The following is a 23,030-nucleotide window of genomic DNA, read 5'->3' on the forward strand; positions in this document are numbered from 1 at the left end:
TATTACAAAGCCAAAAGCTAGGTACAGAGGGGATGTTCACTATCTTACTTTCTACACTTTTCGGGAAGCTTGATGTATTTCATAATTTTTTACAAGACATACTCCCCAACGATTAATATTCCTCATTATTAACACTATCTTACTTGACCTTGTACTATAGTTACTAATCTACCTGTCCTATTTGGGTTCTAGAAAAACAGGTTTCACATCTGATCCATCTCTGAGTGCATGCTCGCCCCTCCCCAAAACACACATCCATGGCTCTCTGGGCTTCAGACACCAGGTTAGGAGATGCGGACGTCAGGTTCAAGTTAAGCCATGGTCACCCAAGGCAATAAATGGATAAACAGAATCTTTGCCTGGTGTGGCTAAGACTATGGCCTCAAGATCAGGACTAAATGTAAAGTCCTAAAAGTAAAAGAACACAAACAGCACGGTACTGGCAGCAGGACTGAGTCAGGTGCACTGAAAGAGTAAAGAAGAAAGAGAAGCACGTCTAAGGGTATGAATTTATTACTTCATTCAGCAAGTATTAACATGTACTGACTCACTCTGGGCCAGACATGGTGTTGAAGGCTGGGGGTGCCGCGCTCAATAAACCAAAGCTCATGCCCTTGTGCCCTCGCCTCGCAGCAGAGGAAGACACACAATAAGCAACTTAAATACCTAGTATCTTAGGAGGCAGCTAAATAGTAAGAAGGAAAAGCAATGCAGGAAAGCAAAGCCCAGTGGCTGGGCAGGAGGAGAGGAAGGGCTGTGCATTTGAGTGCTGAAGAGCCCCAGCTTCCACAGGCTGGGCAACAGGAGCGCACGCGGCATGTATGTGCAGGAGTCTGCCTTTGCCTGTTCTCTCCACATGCTCCGGGCAAGGCACGGGGGCTGAAAAGGTTCAAAGCAATATTCTGTTGCATAATTAAATGAGTGAGTAAGCGAACGAATGTATATGACCAGAAGATGAAAAGAAAAATATCAAGAACATGAAAACAGAGACTCTCATCTTGTTAGAGAAACGATCCTTGGCAAAGCTCATAATTTATTAATTCAATTATCAACAAAGTAGCTTTGAATTAGAAATGAGTAATGTAATTTCTAGATGCTAAAAACACATGATGTGGAAAAAAGACATGGTTCCTGCTTTTATGCAGCTTAAGGTCTTAGAGCAGAGACAAAAACAAAGTAGCAATATAGTATGAAAAGTACTCAGGTGGAGCCATGCCACAGCGGACGCAAAAGCATGGTATGTTTTCACAGGGAAAGACGCCTATTTAAGACTTTCCAGAGGAAGAAATCTAGACCGGGACAGGAGGAACAAGAAGGTATGGCCATGCTAAGAACGGAAGACCATCCCGAATGGCAATGGGTAGCACGTGTAGTGACCCGGGAGTAAAACAGGGCAGAGAACCCAGAAAAGTTCATTTTAGCTCTGACCCAGAACAGGAAGCACGTATAGTGATAGGTTAAGGGCTTTCTTAAGGGAACTGGGTAGCCATGGAAAGTTTTATACAAAAAAGCATGTCACGATCATACCTTCATTTTAGAAATATAACTCTGACTGTATGTAGAGAATGGATTGGGAAAGAATGAAGGCAAAGAGGCCTTTAGTAACCTGCTAAAATAAAATAATCCAGTTGACAGATAGCCAGAAAAGTCAATGCCTAGAGCATGTGCACACTATTATAATCAGAGAAAAGTTATCACTGCTTGGGCCAGATGGTATGCTCATATTCTCAAAACCTACTTCTCTATTGCGGCAAAAACAAATCACATGTGCCAATGAATTATCAATGTCCCTTACCCAGAAGGTAGGAAAACTGCATTGAATCCTAGGCCATAATAGAACAGGGCTATAAAAATGTGATCAGAGTTGTGCTTGGTAATAACCTTAAAGTCATAATGCTCTTCCCTAAGCGAGCACGTTCACGGCACACCCTGTCAGTATCCGATAACAATTTGCATCCTTTCCCTTCCCCATTTTTCCATCCATTTTAACAGCTTCTGAGACCTAGAGATTCATGCCTGACTGTATAAGAGACAAGCGCAGCTTTTCAGCTGAGTAAACAAAGAGACAATGAGGGCAATGTGGCAAACAAGGCTGCCTACTCAGACATTTTCCAAAGTAGGAGTTCATGCTGGGAATCCCTCAGTTGGAAAGCCCAGGGGAATAAACATTCCAGATCTATAACTGAACCAATATCAAAGACCTGCTTCATCAGCATGACCATTTCTGCTAATTGTTGAGTCGGCAGTACGTAAAATTTTCGGGAAATTATGAGGTCCAAGGGCTTAAAAATTAGAGAATGGGAATTTAGAGGTTGGTACACTGGGGCATTTTGTAATCAAAATTGGCACCACTCAAAATGGAAGTTATCTGTATGTTAGAGTAAATTCTAAGAGACTAAGGTTTTGTATCACCTGTGTAGCAGACGTAAAATGTTTGACTTGAGTGATGCAGCGTTTGGGCAGCTTCTCTATCCTTTTCTCTCATTCAAAATGGGCAGCACATCCCTAACCAGGTCTGCTGAGACACCCAGGGTGCTAGTGAATGGAGCAGACTCTTCAGTGACCAAGCAACCCACATCCCGGAATTTGGAAAGAACTTTTTATAATGAAATGTTCTTCTATCAATAGACCGTTTGCTTGAGTTGTTTTCATAGTTGCAACTGACCCTCTGCTGGAGACCAAAACTTCCCCTGTATTAGCCCTAAAGTCACTCCAACCAGCTAAAAGTTAGGCTAGGAGATAGGAGGGGGAAAGTACTTTAAAATTCTAAAGCGACGAAAGATAAAAGAAATTAGGTGATCGAAAGGAAGAATATCCTTGTTACTAAAATAATGTGGGCCACAGACATCTTAAAAGGAATATAAATAGGAAAGTTTCTTGAACTCAGCAAATACTTATGAACGTCCCTGGTGGTGCAGGGGATGAGAATCCTCCTGCCCGTGCAGCGCACACAGGCTCCGCCCCTGGTCTGGGAGGATACCACAGGCCTCAGAGCAGCTAAGCCCGTGTCCTCCGCTCCACAGCAAGAAGCCGCCGCAGGGAGAAGCGCACGCTCCGCAGGCAAGAGGCATCCGCCCACCGCAGCTAGAGAAAGCCCGGGTGCCCAGCAAAGACCCAGCACGACCCAAAATGAAACTTCCGTACCTTATTCTACCCAATTAAGGGAGTCCTTACACTGTTAGTTTCAACTAACAGTCGGGCTATATGAGGTATTTAGCAATGTCAGAAATGATAACAAAAAATAACCAATTTTCATTACCACTCCCCCAAAAGATCGATCATGTCTCTAGGTTTAGCTCTAAAAAAAGAAAGGGGAATTCCCTGGCAATCCAGTGGTTAGGACTGGTGCTTTCACCGCAGGGGCAACTAAGATCCCACAAGTCAGAAAAAAGGAAGGATTCCTCTCCCCAATCATAAAGAAAGCATTTTGATGATATTAAAAAATTATTCATATTTTCATTTAGATACTTAAGAAAAATAGGAGAAGTTTCACATTTTAGAAATACTGTCTGAAATATTCATAGACAAAATGATGTGATGTTTAGGATTTGTTGCAAAATAAAAGAGAAGAGGGTAAACGGATGGGGGTATGGATGAGGCAGGATTGGCCTGGATGGTCCTCCAGGTGTGTGACATAGTGTGAAGGAGGTCATCACACTGTTCTGTCATCTTTTGTGTTCAAAATATTACGCAATAAAAAATGTTTACAGTGTCTTTATGCTACTTTCACAGGCATATTTTCATAGACCTTTGTGATGCCAAGGTCACTCACTGACCCCCTCTTGTTTAAGAGGTCAGATTTCAAACATGCATGCTAGGTGGAAGCTCTTCACCAAGATTAATTTGAGTAAGGTAGATTGATTCAAACTCAGTTTAACAAAATTTCCTGAGTGTTTGGAAAAATATGAGTTGCTATTCCAGAAACAATTTCAACAACTAACACTTAGGGAATTCTTTCCTTATGCTTCCACTGTTTTAACATTACCTCATAACAGAACTCACAACTCTATGAAGCAGGCTGACAGACTGAGGGTAAGTGATAGAACCAGGATTTGAATCCAGACAATATGACTTTAGAGCCTGCATTTTTAACCCCTAATGGCTGGATCCTTTGAGGCTCATCTAGTTTGGGTAGTGTTGGAAAGAATTAAGAGAATATGGGAAGAAAACTACTTTCAGGCTTGAAAATATATATGCTTTGCTTTGTTAGAGAGGGTGTTCCACATGGCTCAGTGGTAAAGAATCCGCCTGTCAATGCAAGAGATGCCGGAGACTCAGGTTCGATCCCTGGGTTGGGAAGATTCCCTGGAGAAGGAAATAGCAACCCACTCCAGTATTCTTGCCTGGAGAATCCCACAGACAGAGAAGCCTGACTGGCTAAAGTCTATGGGGTCACAAAGAATCTGACATGACTGAGTGACTCAGCAGGCACGCACACCTTGTCAGAGGAAGCTAAATATACGATGGGGAAAAAAGGGAAAACTCTGGAGCTAAGTAAACGGAATGCTGAATTGTAGCTATTTATCATTCATTATTACACAAATACCTCTCTTAGTAGAACTTTAATATTCCCATCATAACAACAACAAAATGGTATGAAATATGTTAACTCACCTTATTGTGATAAATGTTTTACATATAAACGTGCATCAAACCATCACATTCTGTACCTTAAACTTATATGATGTTATACATTAATTATATCTTAATAAATCTGGGGCGGAATCTCTCTGTTATCCTTGATTTCCTCATGCACACTTTTAAGGTTTGAGATAAGAATAGAAAATGAAAATTTAAGTAAAGGAATCTAATACCTACGTCTCCTAAAGCATGTGTGTACAAGTCTATCCCTCCAGCAGATTGCAAACACCTAAGTCATTCGCCATTCTGTTCTCAGCTCCACAGCGCCTGGCACACAGGAAACCCTTGGGTTTGTTCAGTCTCACACCAGATCCACTAAGCGGCCGCGCGCCCGCTGCTGGCTTCGTGTGTCGGGTCTCTCATTTTAGTCATCTAAGTCCGTGTGTTATACCAACAAGCAAAATAGGTTTCAAATGTTTGCTTAATAAGAGAGGATAGAAAGCCAATTCATGTCCCCCTCCTATTATTACATTATCTTAGCATTTAAACCCTTTAATCCAAAATTAATGCTGGGAAAGATTTAGAGAGGCAGTCAGTGGCCTCTAATTATCTTTGCTGGGGATCACTTTTAAGAGTATCCTGCAGTTTCCAGACTGACGTAAAACTCAAACCCCACCATGTCACTTCAGGGCTTACAGCTCCTCACTGCTTTCAGCATCGGTTTCTGAGCACGACATACAAAGCACCGCCTGGTTTGGCACGCGCCGGCTGTTCCAGCCTCAGACCTCACCAACCTGTCCCAGCCGCACACGCGCGCCCCTCTCCTCTGAGCCACTCAGCACTCCGCGTCCCTCAACAGGCCTAGCATGTGCTTGCTTTCTCACTGCCACACTTTCCCCTCCTCCACTTGGCTAAGTCCTATTTGCTCTGAAGACTCCGCTCCGAGAAGAGTTCCTCCAGAAAGGACCCCGTCTTTCATGCCTCCCCACTCCAAGTCTGAGTGAGGAGTGCCCTCTTTGCTCCCGGCGTGTGTGCACACCACTATGGTGGAACTGTTCCACCTGTAGTCTGATTTTCTGGATCAGGACAGAAAACAAACACATCTCGCTTGTCTCTCTAGCATCTATCCAGCCCAGCACTAGGTACACAGCAGGTAACCAACAATGATCTGATAAATGAATAAAAAAACTTTATTTTGTTGACACAGAAAGCCCAGAGTAAATTTATGGACAAAGCATACCCTTTTCTCTATTACTTAAATAAAAGTGAATGTAAAGTCTTAAGCTGAATCATCTGATGAAACATAGTTGAAAGGCCAGTTTTAACATGACGAGAACCCGCACCTAGGGAAAAAAAAAAACCACGTGAAAAAGGATCTGAAATCTTGTATGATTAACAATAGAGAAGAGAGAGAGAGAGAGAAGGGAGAGAGGAAAGAGAAAGGAAGTAAAGAAAAGAAAGAGGAAGGTACCACTTCAGACTGATTAAGCAATAAGGAAATGCAAAGTGACAGCTTTCGACACTTGTGGCTTTATTTCCTGAAGACTACTTAATCACTGACTTTAAGTTGTTTATTTCTAAATGAGTGATCTGTTATCAACCAAAAGAAATATAGCGAAGAGAAATGTTCACTTTCTGATCAATTGTTTAAAAAAGGACTATTGTTAACAAGAAAGATCACATGCTATGAAAAATAATTTTCTGAAACTCATTTTAAATAAAACTTTTTTTTGGCTACAAATGTCTGGCATCCATTTCTAATTTCTCAATAGAAGTTTAATTCACAAGTGAAACAATGATAAAGGCACAGAAAAGTACTTCACTAGGTTCCAAAGCTTTTGTAGTAACTCGGTATCATTATTTGTTACCGTATCTATTTCTGATATTTCTGATAATCTTGGGTTTCAGCTGTCCTACCAGCTGAAATGGCCCTTGGTTGGGTGTATGCTATTTATCCTTAAATGCCATCCTGATTAATGTATAATATTACTCATCTGACTCATAACAGATATCTGCGTCTTCTTTTCTGGAAATGATCCACTGTACAGATCAATAAAGCTAACAAAAAAATGAAAGTGAAATTAAAATAAACAGGCATAGTAATATGTGAGGATGTGCTTTGATCTCTCAAATAAAATACATATTTACTACTACAAAAAAGAATCAAGAGGAATACCAAAAAGGATGGTAAACAGGTCTACGGTATGCACAGAAAAACAATGACTATAAATCAGGAAACAGTGAGGTGGCAGGGGGAAAAAGATGTATTAAAACTAACAGGGGTTGTGGGAAATTCCCTGGGGGCCCATGGGTTAGGACGCTGAGCTTCCACTGCCAGGGTTTGATTCCCAGTCAGTGGACTAAGATCCCGTCTGCAACACTGTGGCCAAACAAACAAAAACTAACAGGGGTTGGGAGGATAAAATAGACCATACCCTACTTTTAGCATATTGTTTTGCCATAATAGAAAGCACTTCCAAAAAAAGAGGGATCTGGGTTTGAATTCCAGCTAACCAGTATTTCCGAGCTATGTGACTATTGAGCAAACAACTTAACCTCATCTCAGACTCAGGCTCTTTGAAAAATGGGGTATTACTACTAAATTGGAATTGAAAGGATTAGCAGTAGTGAGGAATTAAAATGATTATAAGTAGCATTCCAATAAGTAAATAGGTATTCAAAATATAAAAATGAAATGAACAGCAAATATTTAGAAGGTTGACCCCGTTACTTCATGGCAAAAAAAAAAAAAAGAAATGGTGGAAGTAGTGACAGATTTCCTCTTCTTCGGCTGTAAGATCACTGCGGATGGTCACTGCAGCCACGAAATCAGAAGACGACTGCTTCCTGGCAGGAAAGCTGTGACAAACCTAGACAGCGTGTTGAAAAGCAGAGACATTACTCTGCTGATAAAGGTACGTATAGTCAAGGCTATGGTCAAGGGTTTTATGACAGTGTCATTTCCAGAAATAAAGAATTTTTATTTAGGAATATTCATTTATTCTTTAAGTATTTTCTAAGGTCCCAACATATGTTAGGAATGAATCTAGGTGCTGGGGAGACAGTGGTTTAAAAAAAGAGAGCGTGACAAAGACAAAAATCCCTGCCCTTCTGGAACTTACATTCTAGCGGTGGTGGGCAAGGAGGATTTATGTCTTAATTCAGCTCAACTATTTATTGAGTACTTCAGTTCAGTTGCTCAGTAGTGTCTGACTCTTTGCAACCCCATGAATTGCAGCACGCCAGGCTTCCCTGTCCATCACCATCTCCTGGAGTTCACTCAGAGTCATGTCCATCGAGTCAGGGATGCCATCCAGCCATCTCATCCTCTGTCGTCCCCTTCTCCTCCTGCCCCCAATCCCTCCCAGCATCAGAGTCTTTTCCAATGAGTCAACTCTTTGCATGAGGTGGCCAAAGTACTGGAGTTTCAGCTTTAGCATCATTCCTTCCAAAGAAATCCCAGGGCTGATCTCCCTCAGAATGGACTGGTTGGATCTCCTTGCAGTCCAAGGGACTCTCAAGAGTCTTCTCCAACACCACAGTTCAAAAGCATCAATTCTTCGGCACTCAGCCTTCTTCACAGTCCAACTCTCACATCCATACATGACCACAGGAAAAACCATAGCCTTGACTAGACGGACCTTAGTAGGCAAAGTAATGTCTCTGCTTTTGAATATACTATCTAGGTTGGTCATAACTTTTCTTCCAAGGAGTAAGCGTCTTTTAATTTCATGGCTGCAGTCACCATCTGCAGTGATTCTGTACTAGATGCTGAACACTATCTCAGGGATATCTTAGAGAGTACAAACATCACTAAGACATAGCCCCTAAAGAATAAGGTATAGAGGAATCAATTACATGAACAAGTAACACTTAAAATAAGAATCCTTAAAAAGCAAGTAATCAAAAAAATATATACAGTAATATTAGAATATATAAGGTAAAACAGGATAGGAGGTTGCATGTTTCTCAGGGACAAGTGAGTTAATTGGGTGAAAAAAGGGATGTGGTGGACCCCTGTCTTTTTTTGGGGGGGCAGCCTAGTATCATAGTATAATTGCTACTAATTCCTTCCTATTTGGGGGAAATTCTCCAATTTCCAATTTTTAAGGCTTGCTATTCCACCACAAAGGTTCTCAATGCCAGATTATTGTTTTCCCTAGGCATAATCTCTAGCTCCATGTCCTGAATTTGGTTCCCCTGGAGATTCTGTGAACTCTTTACTAATCGTTTAGTAAAGTCCATTTCTGATTAAATCAACGAGCATTCACTTCTGTTTTAAGCCCTGTATTAAAACTGAAGAGAAGGGCTATTCCAGGCTGAGGGAACAGCAGAAGCAAAGTAACAAGGCCAGTCAGCTTAGCGATTAAGAGAGGCGGCTTTGAGGCTACACAGATCTAAATTTAAATCAAGGTTCTACATTTACTAGCTGTGAGGCCTTGTTCAATGGATTTCAACTCTCAAAGCTGCCACTCTTGCTTAGTAAGATGGAGATAATTAGATAAGGTCATTATAATTCATTTAAAGCTCATTAGTATCTGACACAGAGGAAAGCCTCCAAAGATGACTGTCTTATTAGTAATAATGATGACGACAATAAGCATGGCATTTGGGGGGAACAGAAGCAACTCGAATCTGTTGGAGTTTAAAGCACAAGGTGACGGGTGGAAGAGACAGACTATAGAGAAGTTTCAAGACGTATTAGGAGGCCTAAGCTGGAGAAGGCAATGGCGCCCCACTCCAGTACTCTTGCCTGGAAAATCCCATGGATGGAGGAGCCTGGTAGGCTGCAGTCCATGGGATCACTAGGAGTCAGACACGACTGAATGACTTCAGTTTCACTTTTCGCTTTCACTCATTGGAGAAGGAAACGGCAACCCACTCCAGTATTCTTGCCTAGAGAATCCCAGGGACGCGGGAGCCTGGTGGGCTGCTGTCTATGGGGTCACACAGAGTCGGATCTATGGGGTCACACAGAGTCGGACACGACTGAAGCGACTTAACAGCAGCAGCAGCAGCAGCAGCAGCAGCAGCAGGAAACCTAAGCATTAATGGGCTGGGGTCACTCATGGCGAATACAGAGGAGAATTACACTGAAGTATAAATATCATCTTAAATTACTAACCAGAAGACTGATATGACCAGGTTTTGCACTGTCTACACATTGGCCGCAACTATAGATACATAGCTCGACTTGACCACAGTGTGACACTTGAGCACTCGCAGGATGTAATAATGATTACTGTTGAGTCCTGATGCCACACAAACGGAAGCTGTTTCTTTGGAGGGGTGGGGGATGCACTTTTTTTAACTGGAAGATAACTGCTTTACCGTGTGGTGTTGGTCTCTGGCATACGACAGCGTGACTCATTTAAGCACACGCACGCCCCCTCCTCTCCCCGCCCCACCCCGCTAGGCAGTCACGGAGCGCCAGCCTGGGCGCCGGCGCAGCGCAGCAGCTCCCCCCTGGCGGGCTCCTTCACGCGCGGCGCTGTCTGCGTGTCATGCCGCCCCCTCGGTGCAGCCCACCCTTTCCTCCCCGCGCTGGGTCCGTGTGTCCCTGCTCTTCGGCTGTGTCTCCATTCCTGCTCTGCAGACGGGCGCAGCTGTACCATTTTTCTAGATCCCACATATATATACATGTATGCATTACTATGCCATATTGGGTTTTCTCTTTCCCACTTATGAAGCTATTTGATTCCAAATCAAATCCTCCAACACTCTGTATATCATCCATCAATATCTTTGCAACTGGTTCAGAAACGGCTGGTTCTAACTTGAAATAATAGCTTCTCCTTGTCTCATCTGAGAGACAACCTTCCCTCCCAGTGAGGAGGGAAGTTTATAAAGTGGGATGGGGAAATGCATCCTCCGGTGACTGTGGAAGTCACAAGTCTGAGATTTTTCCATGACTTTCATACCGTCAAATATCACCTGCTACTTTCTGCAACACATTGTTTAGCATCAGCATCTTGATCTAGAGTCCATATGAAGCTGAAGATGAAGGGTTTCATTGTCAAGTTGACAACAATCAATGCTATCATTTTGCAGCGTGTGGTATGTCTTGCCAAATGCTAATAAGCATTACATTGTCTCTGCCCTAATCCTTCTGGCGCTGGGTAGACCATCTCATAGCTACTGCTCAGTTCTGCTTTACATCCACATTGAGTCTGCCCGCTTCCTTTCATCTGATTTCTACCATCATGCCCTCTGCCGCCTACACTCCACACCCATATTTACCTCTGAGAAACACTCTTTGATCTAATTTTGATTTTCACACCAGTTCCTGCAATCAAACCTGAATCAAACTGTGTAGCTCAGAACTAGTGCTGAGGACAGTGCATGGGCTTGCCGGGGGAGGCTCGGGGAGGCGGCAAGAATAGAACCCAGAATGTGCTCTGGAACCACGGAATGCTTATTCATTCTCTGCTTCTCCCATCTGCTTTGGCACTGCAGCACAGTTTAGTCAAAAGGGAAAAAAAAAAAAAAAAAAACCAGACTTTTAAGTCAGACAAAGCTAGGTCTGAATTCTAGGTCAACACTGAAGAACCCTATTAGGTGGGTACTATCATACTCATCTTACAGACGATGGTTTAGAAGCCAGTGGTATAGATATGTGAGGGGCACTGCATCTGTGCATGCAACAGGCTTCATTTTACAGTTAGAGAAACTAAGGCACAGACCCATTTACGAAAAACAAAAACGAGCTCGGGAACTCACAGAGTGAGTGGAAAGAAAGACTGGAATGATCTCTTCTGACTGCGACTCCCCTGATTAGCTGGACCATTCAGCCCTGCCTTTGTGGACAAGTTGAAGCAACAAACTAACTTAAAAACTAAAACCAGTTGAACAGGATGGGTTTGCAGGCAACACACCAACAATTCAGTGTAATAATACCCAAGAGCTAGTTTGCTTTGCGGCTTTGGTACACTTTATAACTATTCATTAACCCACACAACATCAAGGGATGGTGGGCCTATGTTGTTAAAGCAGTTCATATAGAACAGATAACTCAAAATACAATGTAGACTTCTAAGGAATGAGAAGTCACGTGAGAAATCTACAGCCAAAAAAGAAAAAAGATGCCCAACACCTTCCTCTAATCAATCCTCGATACAGATGCAAAACTGAGTGAGTATGTTTGAATATGAAGCATTCCATCTTTCCCCTCATTGTTACCGCTAATAACCCTTCCCAAACTGGCATTTCATCTCCATACACGATGGACAGGACTGAAGAGAATGGAAAAGCTACTCAGCTCATGCAGTTTCCTTCAGAGAAGACAACTTTCCCTAGAATGTTTGAAGGAAGTTCTAAAGGAATTTCACTTTAAAAGATCATTTCCAAAAAGGAACCAGAGGAACTAGAGAACGTGCTGTTCTCCTTGTGATTAACTCCTAACCTCTCCTTTTTGCTCACATACATCAGATAAAAACTACAGATTTTTAAAAATAAAAATCTAATAAGGTCCTGGGTAATATGTCAGTTTCTAAGCATGCAAGACTGAAACAAAAGTTTCCAAAATCAGTTATCTAAGGAGTCTAAAATTTACTAAAGAAAGATTATTGAACATTTTCCAGCCAGGCTGAAAACATACCTACCCCTGATCATTTGCCCTGTGACTGGGCAGGATACATTCCTTTTTCCAACTGAATAAATTTCCCCTTTCCTCAGTGCTGTCTCCCTGGCAAGGATATCATATAGAGCAGCTGCTGTATTACCAGTCTAAAAGCAATCCCATCTGATCTGACTGGAAAACATATGCACAGACTGAAACCAAACTTTTGGGAGCTCTGTATCTGTAGAGGAAGAGACAACGAAAGATCTTCTGTTGGTAAAGGCTGTGGACAATGTCACGAATTCAAATTCTGCACAATTTACACAAGAGCTATTTCCATAAGCTGCTTTAATTAATTTTAAGTTTGTGCTTTAAGTTCCCTGCTGCTGCTGCTGCTAAGTCGCTTCAGTTGTGTCCGACTCTGTGCGACCCCATAGATGGAAGCCCACCAGGCTCCCCCATCCCTGGGATTCACCAGGCAAGAACACTGGAGTGGGTTGCCATTTCCTTCTCCAATGCATGAAAGTGAAAAGTGAAACTGAAGTTGCTCAGTCTTGTCCAACTCCTAGCGACCCCATGGACTGCAGCCTACCAGGCTCCTCCGTTCATGGGATTTTCCAGGCAAGAGTACTGGAGTGGGGTGCCACTGCCTTTTACAGAGTGAAATGGTTAAAGAATCAGCTGTTTTCAGACTCTGCTAAGATTCCAGTTAAACTTTCCCTGAAGGGACCAGGTCTTAGCTGTGTCATCACAACCCTGACTTCTCAGGTGTCAGGAACCGTCTCCTTTCTTGGGCACTGTCTTCCGCAGCCTCCTTTCCTCAGAACCACAACTCACTGAGACCAAGTAAATGTCTGAGGGAGATCAAAGCTGATGAATCCATCACAGAAACTATAGTTAAGCGGCCCAGGGTAACATCGCTTGACTTGATCACATATAACTGAAGGCTCATCAAGTGTGTCATAACGTTTTACTCATTTTTATATTTTATTCACTTATTTTTATTACTATAAAACTGGGTACACTGATTTAAAAAAATACAACTTGGAAAATCCAGAAGAATACAAAGAAATGAAAATGACCCATACTCACATTACTTAGCTTCAGCCACGTAATTATTTTGGTATATTTCTCTCCTCCTATGTATACTGCTTTTAACATAATGTAAGCATTTTAATAGATGTATATGGTTTGGAAATTACCATAACTTATTTATTATAGAATTTTAGAGTAGGAAAATTCCTATTTCAAAAATCTCTGCTGAAAAAACAAATCCAATATATAAATCAGATGAGAGAGGAGCTGATTAATTAATTCTGTCATTCCAAAAAAATCAAACGTTTGTTTCTCAACCAAATTAAGCCATTTACATTGCTAGTTACCCAAATCCATCTACCTAACAAAAACAACTCATATTACTCATAAACAAAGAAATCTGCCACATATTTAAAGTACTGGAATTCTGTGGGGTTTTTTTGGAGGCAGATATTTTCTGTAATTGTTTTTTTCTGTATTGTTCCTCAGGAGAAGTGGGGGGAAAGCTAGGCAATAAAGAAGATACAGAACAAAAAGAAAATCTCTTCATTTTTTTTAAAAAGAATTAATACCATCTCCTGAATATTGTATAAACTATGACATTTTCTTGCAAGTGGGCTTAATAATCTAAGTTAAACAGACTTTAGAAGCAGATCCATAGGAAAAAAAGTCAAAATCACAGAGAAAGACAGGTTTTGTTCTGAGTGCAAAGTGTTCAACCTCATGCACCCTGTTACCAGGACATCTTCAAGGACCTTTTGTTCCCCGGCAAAGACTTCTTAGAAGAATTAGGCTTTGAGGAGGCACTGAAGGAGGACAAAGCTGGAATCTGTTAAGTAGAGAGGATAATTTGGTTCCTTAAAGAACATGAAAGAATGGATGGGTCTAAGAAAAAGAGACGAGAGAAAGTGGGATGTACAGAGGAGTTTCAAGTGGAAAAAAAAATGAGCAAGGAGAACAGAAGAGAGATTTTTATCTTAGTGAAGAAAAAACAGGAAAAGATTTTTCTGACAGTAATATCTATTGTGGAACAGTGGCATTACTAGAGGGATTATTTTGACACACATTTATCACATGTACTTGAATAGATACAGGTAAAAAAAAATTGAGTAAACCTTTACTGTGATTCAAACACATATGTATCCAGACATAATTTTTATATTTTTCATGACAATTAAGAAAAAAATCTCCCCTCAAAGTTGCTAACACAGTTAGGGTAGTTGTTTCTAGTGAGAAGCAGATAAACCAAAACTCATGCTTGAGAAAAAGGCTGAGTGACTACAGAAGAGATACCTGAAATATAATTTCAACATTATTATTAAGGATGTTTATATTATATCCAAAGAAAACACACAAAAATAAAGATCAAGGCAAAAAGCATGAATTGAAGCTATTTTTAACTAAAACCATCATCTAACACTTTCTCCCAAATAAGATCTCACACTTCTATTCCCCTCTGATCTATTAAGTGCCCTGGAGCAGTAATCTCTCTACCCATAACTTACCCATCAGTAAAAACAGTACCATGATATGTTTCTTCCATTCTGTTTATAAGGGTGCCAAGATGTCTGGAAGTTAATATATACATGTTTAGAAATTCTGAGATGAAAAGTAATGCTCACTTTAATTTTATGGGTCTTTAAAACAAATCAAGATAAAAAGACATAATCAGATTATTTCAGTGTGTAAATTTTCAACTAGCCAGAAGGCTTCCTGGAGACAGAATTCAGTAGATTTGAAACTAATGCTCTGGAGTTTAACTATGCTGTTCCAAAAACTAATCACACTAAGGAATTTCTGCAGAAATCTAGGCATTTGGGTCAGGAATAAGACAGAGTAAACTTCAGAAGTTCCTGGGCCTAGCCCTAAAGACTACAGACAATCTTCTCTATCATAGGCCACATTAGAGCCTAATCAAAGGAAGAACTGGGGCTCTAACTGTAAAACACTGTAAAACAGAAGATCTGAGGTGAATAACAGTGCAGAAGAGAAGGGAGAGAGTAAATGCTCGAGAACATTTGAGAACCTTTCAGACTCGTGTTCAAGGATAAATGTTTCTAGCAAAACGGTTTCCTTCCCTCATCTTCTATGTGACTCCTTCTTTAAATGCCAACAGTATGGATTCTGGAACCAGAAAGGCTGGGTTTGAATGCAGACTCCCTCACAGCTGGGCTTCTCTGAGCCTCAGTTTCCTTATCTATAAAATGAAGATAATAATAACACCTAACTCGATTAGACCTAACTGTTGTGAGGACTGAGTAAAGTAATATATGCAAGGCACTTAAAACAGTATCTGCAGCATAGGAAGTACTATGTGTGTGTGTAAGCACTATTTCAGTGGTCCACAATCACTCAGAGATGATGTAAATACCAGAAGATCCAAAAAACCAAAAGTTTTTCTGTTATTCATTTGGCAGCAAAACCTGACCTGGACAAACACAAGGTTATTTATAGCCTTTTTTAAAACCCACTCAGTGTGAATATACACACATTTTTGCTGCCAATACCTTCATGTGTTTGATTACACAGGATGCTGTCCTAGACTTCACTGGGGTGTACTTATTAACTTCCTAAAAATCAGAAAAATTCTAAATTCTGAAACACACCCAGCCCCACAGGTTTTCAATAAAAGGTTATGAACAGACATTATCTTTGAAGTCTGAACAATTTCTGTGTCCTTAAAATGAATGGTATCTTCTTGAATAACTATAAGCAAATCAACACCCTGAACTTAGCTGTACAGAATTTTAGGATGAAGAAAACATTTCCCAGTACTGACAGGAGGGCCCTGATTTCCAGAATGTTCCTTTCAAATAAAATCCATTCATAATATTTTATTTACACGCCACAGTAGTCAGAGCTTTCAAACTCTAGGGTTTGCTTGGGAAAAAAAAAAAAAAAGCCTCGTCTCTTAACTTAGATCACAAATAAATGATTAAGGCTCCTTGGGGGGCAGTCATGTGCCCTGAATCACGGGTACCAAATCATCACGGAACTGTAGAGCTGGACCCTCGAGAACTAATCTAAACCACGATCTCTTCCCTTCCAAACTGTTTCATCATCCCTAAATGTACTCTCTCCTGTGAGGTAAGAAGGCCTGCCCTAACGTGTCCTTGGACTCCGTCTACAGAACAGCCTGCAGGTGAGCGTGAGGAGACTAGGTGGGGTACGCTGACAGGCTGCAGGCCCAAAGTGATGGCATGAACCTAACACAGTACATCTTACATGCTTGGCAACTGTCTCAGTTTATACTTTACAGGATAACAAAGAGTTTCTAAGTCCAGAATGAAGAAAGACTCGTCTAGTACATGTTTAAAAAAAAAAAAGACTTAAGTATCTTAATGGACTCAATGAGTCAACAACGTAATGTGGCTGCCAGAAAAACTACTGTGATTAGGAGCTAACTGCATCAACAGTAGTACAGCATCCAGAAAGAACGAGGCAACTGCCCTCTCTACCACGAGCGGGTCAGAGCACATCGGGGGCGACATCTTCAGTTCCATGCTCCACACTCCGGGAGAGACACAGAAAAACTGAAAAGCTCCCTAAGAGGGGCAACCAGCAGAGTCTAAGGGAATCTGAAACCATTTCACATAAAGAACAGTTGAGGGAGCTGAAGTTATTTAGTCCAGACTCCGAGGGAACACGATCACTGCCCGCAGATCCCTGAACTGTCAGGGCACAGAGAGAGCTCACTTGTTCTGCGTGGCCCCGAAGGGCAGAGTCAGAACCAGCTAGGGTTAACCACAGAGAGAAATATTTCGGCTAAGTCCATGGAAGCATTTCTTGCAATGCAGAGCCTCGTTAGGAGGTACTGGCTTCTAAAGTCCTATCTAGCCCTGAAGGTCCATAATTTTAAAAATCAAACATTTATCATCACTTCAGTCTCTTACTATCAATAACTGTTATACTCTAGTATCACAGCCTCTCCCTTCACCCTTCGTAAAATGTCCTACCCAGCCAACCAATCAGTCGAATGTTTTGCCAGGACCGTGGGAGGAAAATGCTTGCTTACTGGGCAATTAGTTTCAGTTTGCAGATCAGTGTCCCTGTAAACAAAAGAGGGCCCTTACTGAGGGGTAGGCAAGAGCTCTCAACTAGATCTTCATGGAAGAAATTCTTATTAATTCAAAGAGCAGCCAGAAGACCCACCTAGACACATAATATATTATCAATGGTATTCAGTTTTATACTCATCTTCCCAAAAGCCAGAGAATCCAATTTTGCCAACCTATCTAGGTCTTTCAAACTCATTTAGAACCAGGTCTTTCAAATCTCTTTCCTCTGTCAAGGAGATGTATTTACTGTTTAAAGTAGACTAGAGCCCATGTTCAGATAGAAAGACCATACTCAACTACATTATTGTAAAGCTGAAATTGCCCAGTAAAGCAGTAAGCCCACAAAGGCAGCTCAGCTGCTGAGAACTAGACAGAGGCCATCCATAGTGAATCCACAGAAAACTAATGCTTCAGAAAATTTACAACACAGCAGAGCTACCAAATTGAGCATCTTAAAATTTCTGTTGCCCAAGACCATCATAGACATAGGTATACGGTAGTCCATGGAAGTTACTAAAGGCCTTGAAGTTACTAAAGGCCAGTGGCAAATATTACTCAATCCAGCTTTGCTTTACTTACAATCGATTTGGAGTCTACAAAACTCCAGACAAGGTATTAGAGAATATAATATGATGGACTAGTAATATAATATGATGGATTAAACAAGAACACATTCTTCTCTGTGCTTTTTAAAGTGAAGCCAAGAAGCAATCTAAGTATCCATAAACAAGAGATTGGTTAAATAGATTATGATATATTCTTATGATGAAAAATACAACTGCTGAAAAGAATAAGGTACACTTTAGGTACTGACATGAAGAAAAAGACCATGATACACAGTTAAGTGGACATAGCAAGTTGTAAAACGCTATGGCTTGCAGTATATATACATAATTAATATATGTAATTAATATACATTATTACATAATTAATATATGTAATGTATATATTATTTCATCTTGAGCTTTTAAAAACTATGTTTAATAATCCTGTGTTTAGGGACTTCCCTAGTGGTCCAGTGGCTAAGACTCTGCGCTCCCAGTGCAGGGGCCACAGGTTCGATCCCTGGTGAGGAAACGCATCCTGCATGCCACAACTTGCCTCTGAGAAAAGATCAAACTGCTAATAGTAGTAACAGTTAAGGACTGACTGGAACTGGGAAGTAGTAAAGTGGGTGGGGGGAACTTTCACTCTTTACTTGTAGACTTCTGGGTCTTTGTAATTTTTGCAGGTAAAGGTTATCTTTGTGGACAAATGCTATGAGTTCCCCATATGAGGAGCCTGGAATAGGCAAATTCACAGAGACAGGAAGTAGAACGGTGGTTGCTAGGAATAAGATGGATGGCTGGCCATGGAGGAGTTAGTGTTTAATGGATACAGTTTCAGTTGGGGAAAATAAAAAAGAGCCCTTAAAGATGGATGGTGGCGATGGTCATGCAATTTGAATGTGCTTAATACCATTAAACTGTACACTTAAAAATGGCTAAAATGGTAAATTTTATGTTATGTATATTTTATCACAAAGAAAAAGCAACATGAAAAAAGGTTACCTTTGTGATTTAAAAATAACAATGCAAAATTTAAGGTAAAATAACTTCAATTACACAGACTTATGATATACTAACCTTTCAAAAGAAGGAATCTTCCTACATAAACACTACTGTGTGCTCCAAACTTTGGAAAATCTAATTTATCCTTTCCTATTACATTTTACCTGGAGGAGGAAATGGCAATTCACTCCAGTATTCTTGCCTGAAAAAATCCATGGACAGAGGAGCCTGGCAAGCTACAGCCCATAAGGTCGCAAGGAGTCAGACATGACTGACCACACATACTACCATCACATTTTACTAAAACAAATAAAAATCATCACAAGTCTCTATTAGGTTTCTCAAATGCTTTCTATCCCATTAAAAAAAAAAATTATCATAATGATAGCTAACATACATAGAGAGCTACTTTACTCTGCACCCAGAACTATTGTTCTAAGCGCTATAAATGCATTTAGTTAATTTTCACAGGATTTCACAGCAAATTTCATAGGATTCACAGCAATCCTATGAGCTAAACACTATTATTATCTTCATTTCTCAGATGAAGAGAGGTTAATTGACCCGCCCAAATTACCCAGTTAATAAAAGGCAGCGGAGCTAGGGTTCAAACTAAGAATGGACTCAAGTCCACACACTCAAACACTACGATTCCTGCCTCACAGTATCATGTCAGTCTCTCCATACGGAGGCCAAGAGAGGTTACAGTCAAAATCCAGCCAGGTAGCACACTCCCTGATGCTGGAAGAAATACCAACTTGGCTTTTTATGGGCGAATAATCTGCATTCCTACTTATGTCAATGCCAAGCTCCAACTCAAGACAGGACTGTATTAAGACTCATAATCATGTGGGAAAACTCTCTACAAATTCAATTATAGTCCAAAGTCCATACCTGACCCCACAGTAAATCACTGAGCCTAAGAATTAGGTCAGAGATCCATTAATATAAATCCAGCTAAAGGCAAAATGGTTTGGACAAATCAAACCCCAACTCAAAGCAAAGGAATTCAGAAACTCTTGTCTAACATCTTGACAAGGCAGGTTTTATTTGTTTAGTTCCAGGCCCACTTTAGATCTCAAGAGGAAAAGAACAGAAGTTGTCTCTAACTTTGCTTGAAGACTTTCAATCAGCAGGAAGAAGAGCTTTATTTTTCACCAGGACTCAGACAGAAGTTGGCTTTTATCAATATCAGCAAAACTGAACATTCCCCTCCTTAAGGAAGAAAATGGGCCTCCCTGCTTAAATTGTGTATTTGCCCAAACATACTGACTTGCAATTGAGGAAGGAGAAAAAAAAAAATGGTGCAAGGAAGGGATTTAACCTAATTTATAAATGTGCTCAGCCTAGATACACACCTGTCCCAAATGACTACTGAATCCATTCATTTGCAGGGAAAACATGGATTACAATTTCTTTTTTCTTTTGGCCTCAAGTGGTCTGTACTACTGTTTGTAAACAAAATCCTCTCAATATCTTTTCCACCTGTCACATGCACATCTGATATTTACATGAACAAGGAAAGTGGAGCCTTAAGAGGAATCCCTTCAGTTTCTGACCTATTGGTCGCAGGAGGTACTGTGCTGGTTTTCAAACTTCCCCAGATCACCCAGGCGGAGGGGCACGGTGAGCGAACCGAACCCAAAAGTTTGCGCCCATCCAGCGCGTCTGACAAAGGCCAGAGAGCGCTGTTTGGAAGGAGGTGCGATGCTTTCCAGGCAGCAGTCGCTCCCCTCCCAAGGAAGCACAGCCCAAGTGGGCGACAAAAGGCTTTCCAGACTGGGGGCTGGGGAGGGGGGTGGGGCAGGCTATCTAGAGCTTGGACCTCCCCTTGGAAGTCGAAATCTGGGGAACCTTTGGGGACCAGAAATGCTCCATCCCAGCCAAGAAGCCCCAGGCTAGAAGGACGGGCAGCCGCGGGGAGGGTCCGGCGGCCGAGGAGGCGCTGGGACTCACCTGGGGTAGGCGGAGAGGGGGCTTCGGTGGCAGGTGGGGTGGGTGGGACGCTGCTGCTGCTGCTGCCGCCGCCGCCGCCGGGGAGAGCCGAGGTCGGGTTCGGGGGAGCGGTGGGCGCCCGCACCGTGGTCGCTACAGGGGTGGTCGGCGCCGGGCCAGTAGTCGTCGAGAGGGTGGTCGGCGCGGGTCTGGTTGTCACCCGAGGGGTAGTCGGAGTACGTTCCACCGCAGGAGGTGTGACTCGCGAGGGAACGAGCGGTGCCTGAGAGGTGGTCCGAGCGGGCCCGGCGGCGGTGGTCGGAGCTGGCCCGGCAGTGGTCGGAGGAGGGGTGGTCTCCGGGGGCTGGGCTGAGGAAGACGCAGCCTGGGCTCGGTGGTGGGTGGCGCGCGGGGATCCGGTCCTCGGGGCCTGGGCTGTGGGGGCCGTGGCCTTAGAGAAAGGGTGGCTGGGCTCGCCCCCCAGCCCCGGGCCCGGCGACGCGTCCACCTGCCCCGCGGCCCCGCCGCCACCGGTGACATTCCCCGCCGAGGTGGCTGAGGCAGCGGCGGCGGCGGCGGCGGCGCACAACAGGGCGAGGCCGCCCAGGCTCGGCAGGCTCCTCATGGCGCGCTCGGCTTCGCCATTCATTCATTCAGTCGGTCAGCCGGTCGGTCAGTCATCTCCTCGCGGCACTCGGACCAGGGAAGCCGCCGCAGCCGCCGCCGCCACCGGGCGCACCATCGCCACCTCCCTCTGACAGGCGGCCGGCCCCGCGGGCGGGCCCCGGAGCGGAGGGAGCGACCGGGCCGAGCGCCGACGGCCCGCCCTCCCTGATTGGCAGCTTGGCCAGGCCTATGGGAGGCCACGCCGCCTCACGTGACCTGCCCGCTTCCCGGCCTCTTTGTGGCCCCACGAGCCAATCAGAGAGCGCTGAGGAGAGGGGGCGGTACTAAGACGGGAGGTGGGTGGAGCGAGCGCCGCTCCAGCCGGTCAGACTAGCGGCAGCCGCGGCTTTGTCTGCCCTAGAAGCGGGGCGCGGGCCCCGGGCCCTGGGCGCCGGGGAGCAGACAAAGGACGCGCCCGGCGAGGCAGACGCCGGGCCAAGTCGTCTGCTCCAGTGGGCGGCGAGCGCGACCCCGGGACGGGGACTCGGCTCTTGGGAGCTCCCCCGCTCTCTTAAACAATGGGGCGCCAGCGCCTCTCCCGGGCTCGGGCGGGGGCGGAGCTGGAACCCCCGCGGTGGGCGAGGGTGGCCGCAGCGAGGATGTAGAGCGCAGCACCTCCTCTGCTGCCCGAGAGTGCCCGGCCTCAGCTCTGCCCTGCGAGGTCTTCGCTGCATTCCCATTTCAGAGATGGGGAAACTGAGGCCCTTGTTGAGGACCTTACCGAGCCAAGACCCACGCCCTCACCAGGCACCTGCTTTGGGCCAGGCGCTGTACCTGGCAGGACCCGTCAGGAGTCGAAGGTGCAAGCTTCCTGCGTGAGAGGGTGACAGGCTCACATGCGCACTTCACCTTACACCCCCAGGAGAGTGAGATCGGACAGGGTTCAACCTCAGCTCCAAGCTTCCCGCTGAGTGGTTTTGTGGCCTGAGTGCAGTTTTCTCACCTCTAAAATGGGGTTGATGGCAGCTAACATCCCACCGCCCACCCCTCTCTCACAGAGCTGATGTGAGAATTAAGTAATGCCCTGAAAGGGCTTAACGCAGTGCCTGACCCACAGTAAACCCTCATTAATGCTGCCTACACCCAGCGTCCTGTGTTAGGACAAGCCCCACGCCGCAGACCTGCGTGTCCTCAGAGCCGCCTGCCTATTGCAGGGCTAGGGGTGGGTCTGACCACAGAGCTTGACCCTGGGCGACACTAAACCCTGTGCAAAGCTGGAATTCCGATGCGCAGCCTCGCACCGTCACCCAGGATTCAGAGCTCGCATAGGCGCTGCAGCCGGGCCGGGCGCGCTTGTCATCTGACAGGGCTTAATCCCAACCCCACTGCCAACCCATTCCTGGCCTCCCCTGCGTGACGCTTCCTTTGTGCATGGCTTCCCATTAGTCACCGGCCTCCAACCAGAACTGGGCGATCACATTTGCGTGCGAACCTGTGTACATGTTAATTAAAAATGCACTTGTTTACCTGAATGAGGAGTGGGTGGGGAGAGGGCATGTATGTGCTTGTGTAATGAAACATAAACATGCTTGTGAGTCTGTGTATATGAGTGTATATTTGTATGATCTTATGAGTATGGGAGCTGGTATCTATTTTTGCATATTGTATGTTTTTAAATATCTGCACGTGGACTGGTGTGTGTTTACA

The 23,030-nt window shown here is 43.7% G+C and overlaps 1 protein-coding gene across 1 annotated transcript in view; it reads right to left on the reverse strand.

Annotated features, from left to right (window-relative positions):
• Positions 1-21,366, reverse strand: part of MEGF9 (multiple EGF like domains 9) — a 76,948-nt gene extending 55,582 nt beyond the window's left edge. The window contains exon 1 of the mRNA XM_068974748.1: positions 20,739-21,366. Coding sequence (XP_068830849.1) covers positions 20,739-21,366 — 628 coding nt within the window. The remainder of the gene's footprint in view (positions 1-20,738) is intronic.
• Between the last annotated feature and the right edge of the window lie 1,664 nt (positions 21,367-23,030).

Source organism: Capricornis sumatraensis, chromosome 6, assembly GCF_032405125.1.
Source record: "Capricornis sumatraensis isolate serow.1 chromosome 6, serow.2, whole genome shotgun sequence".
Taxonomy (NCBI): domain Eukaryota; kingdom Metazoa; phylum Chordata; class Mammalia; order Artiodactyla; family Bovidae; genus Capricornis; species Capricornis sumatraensis.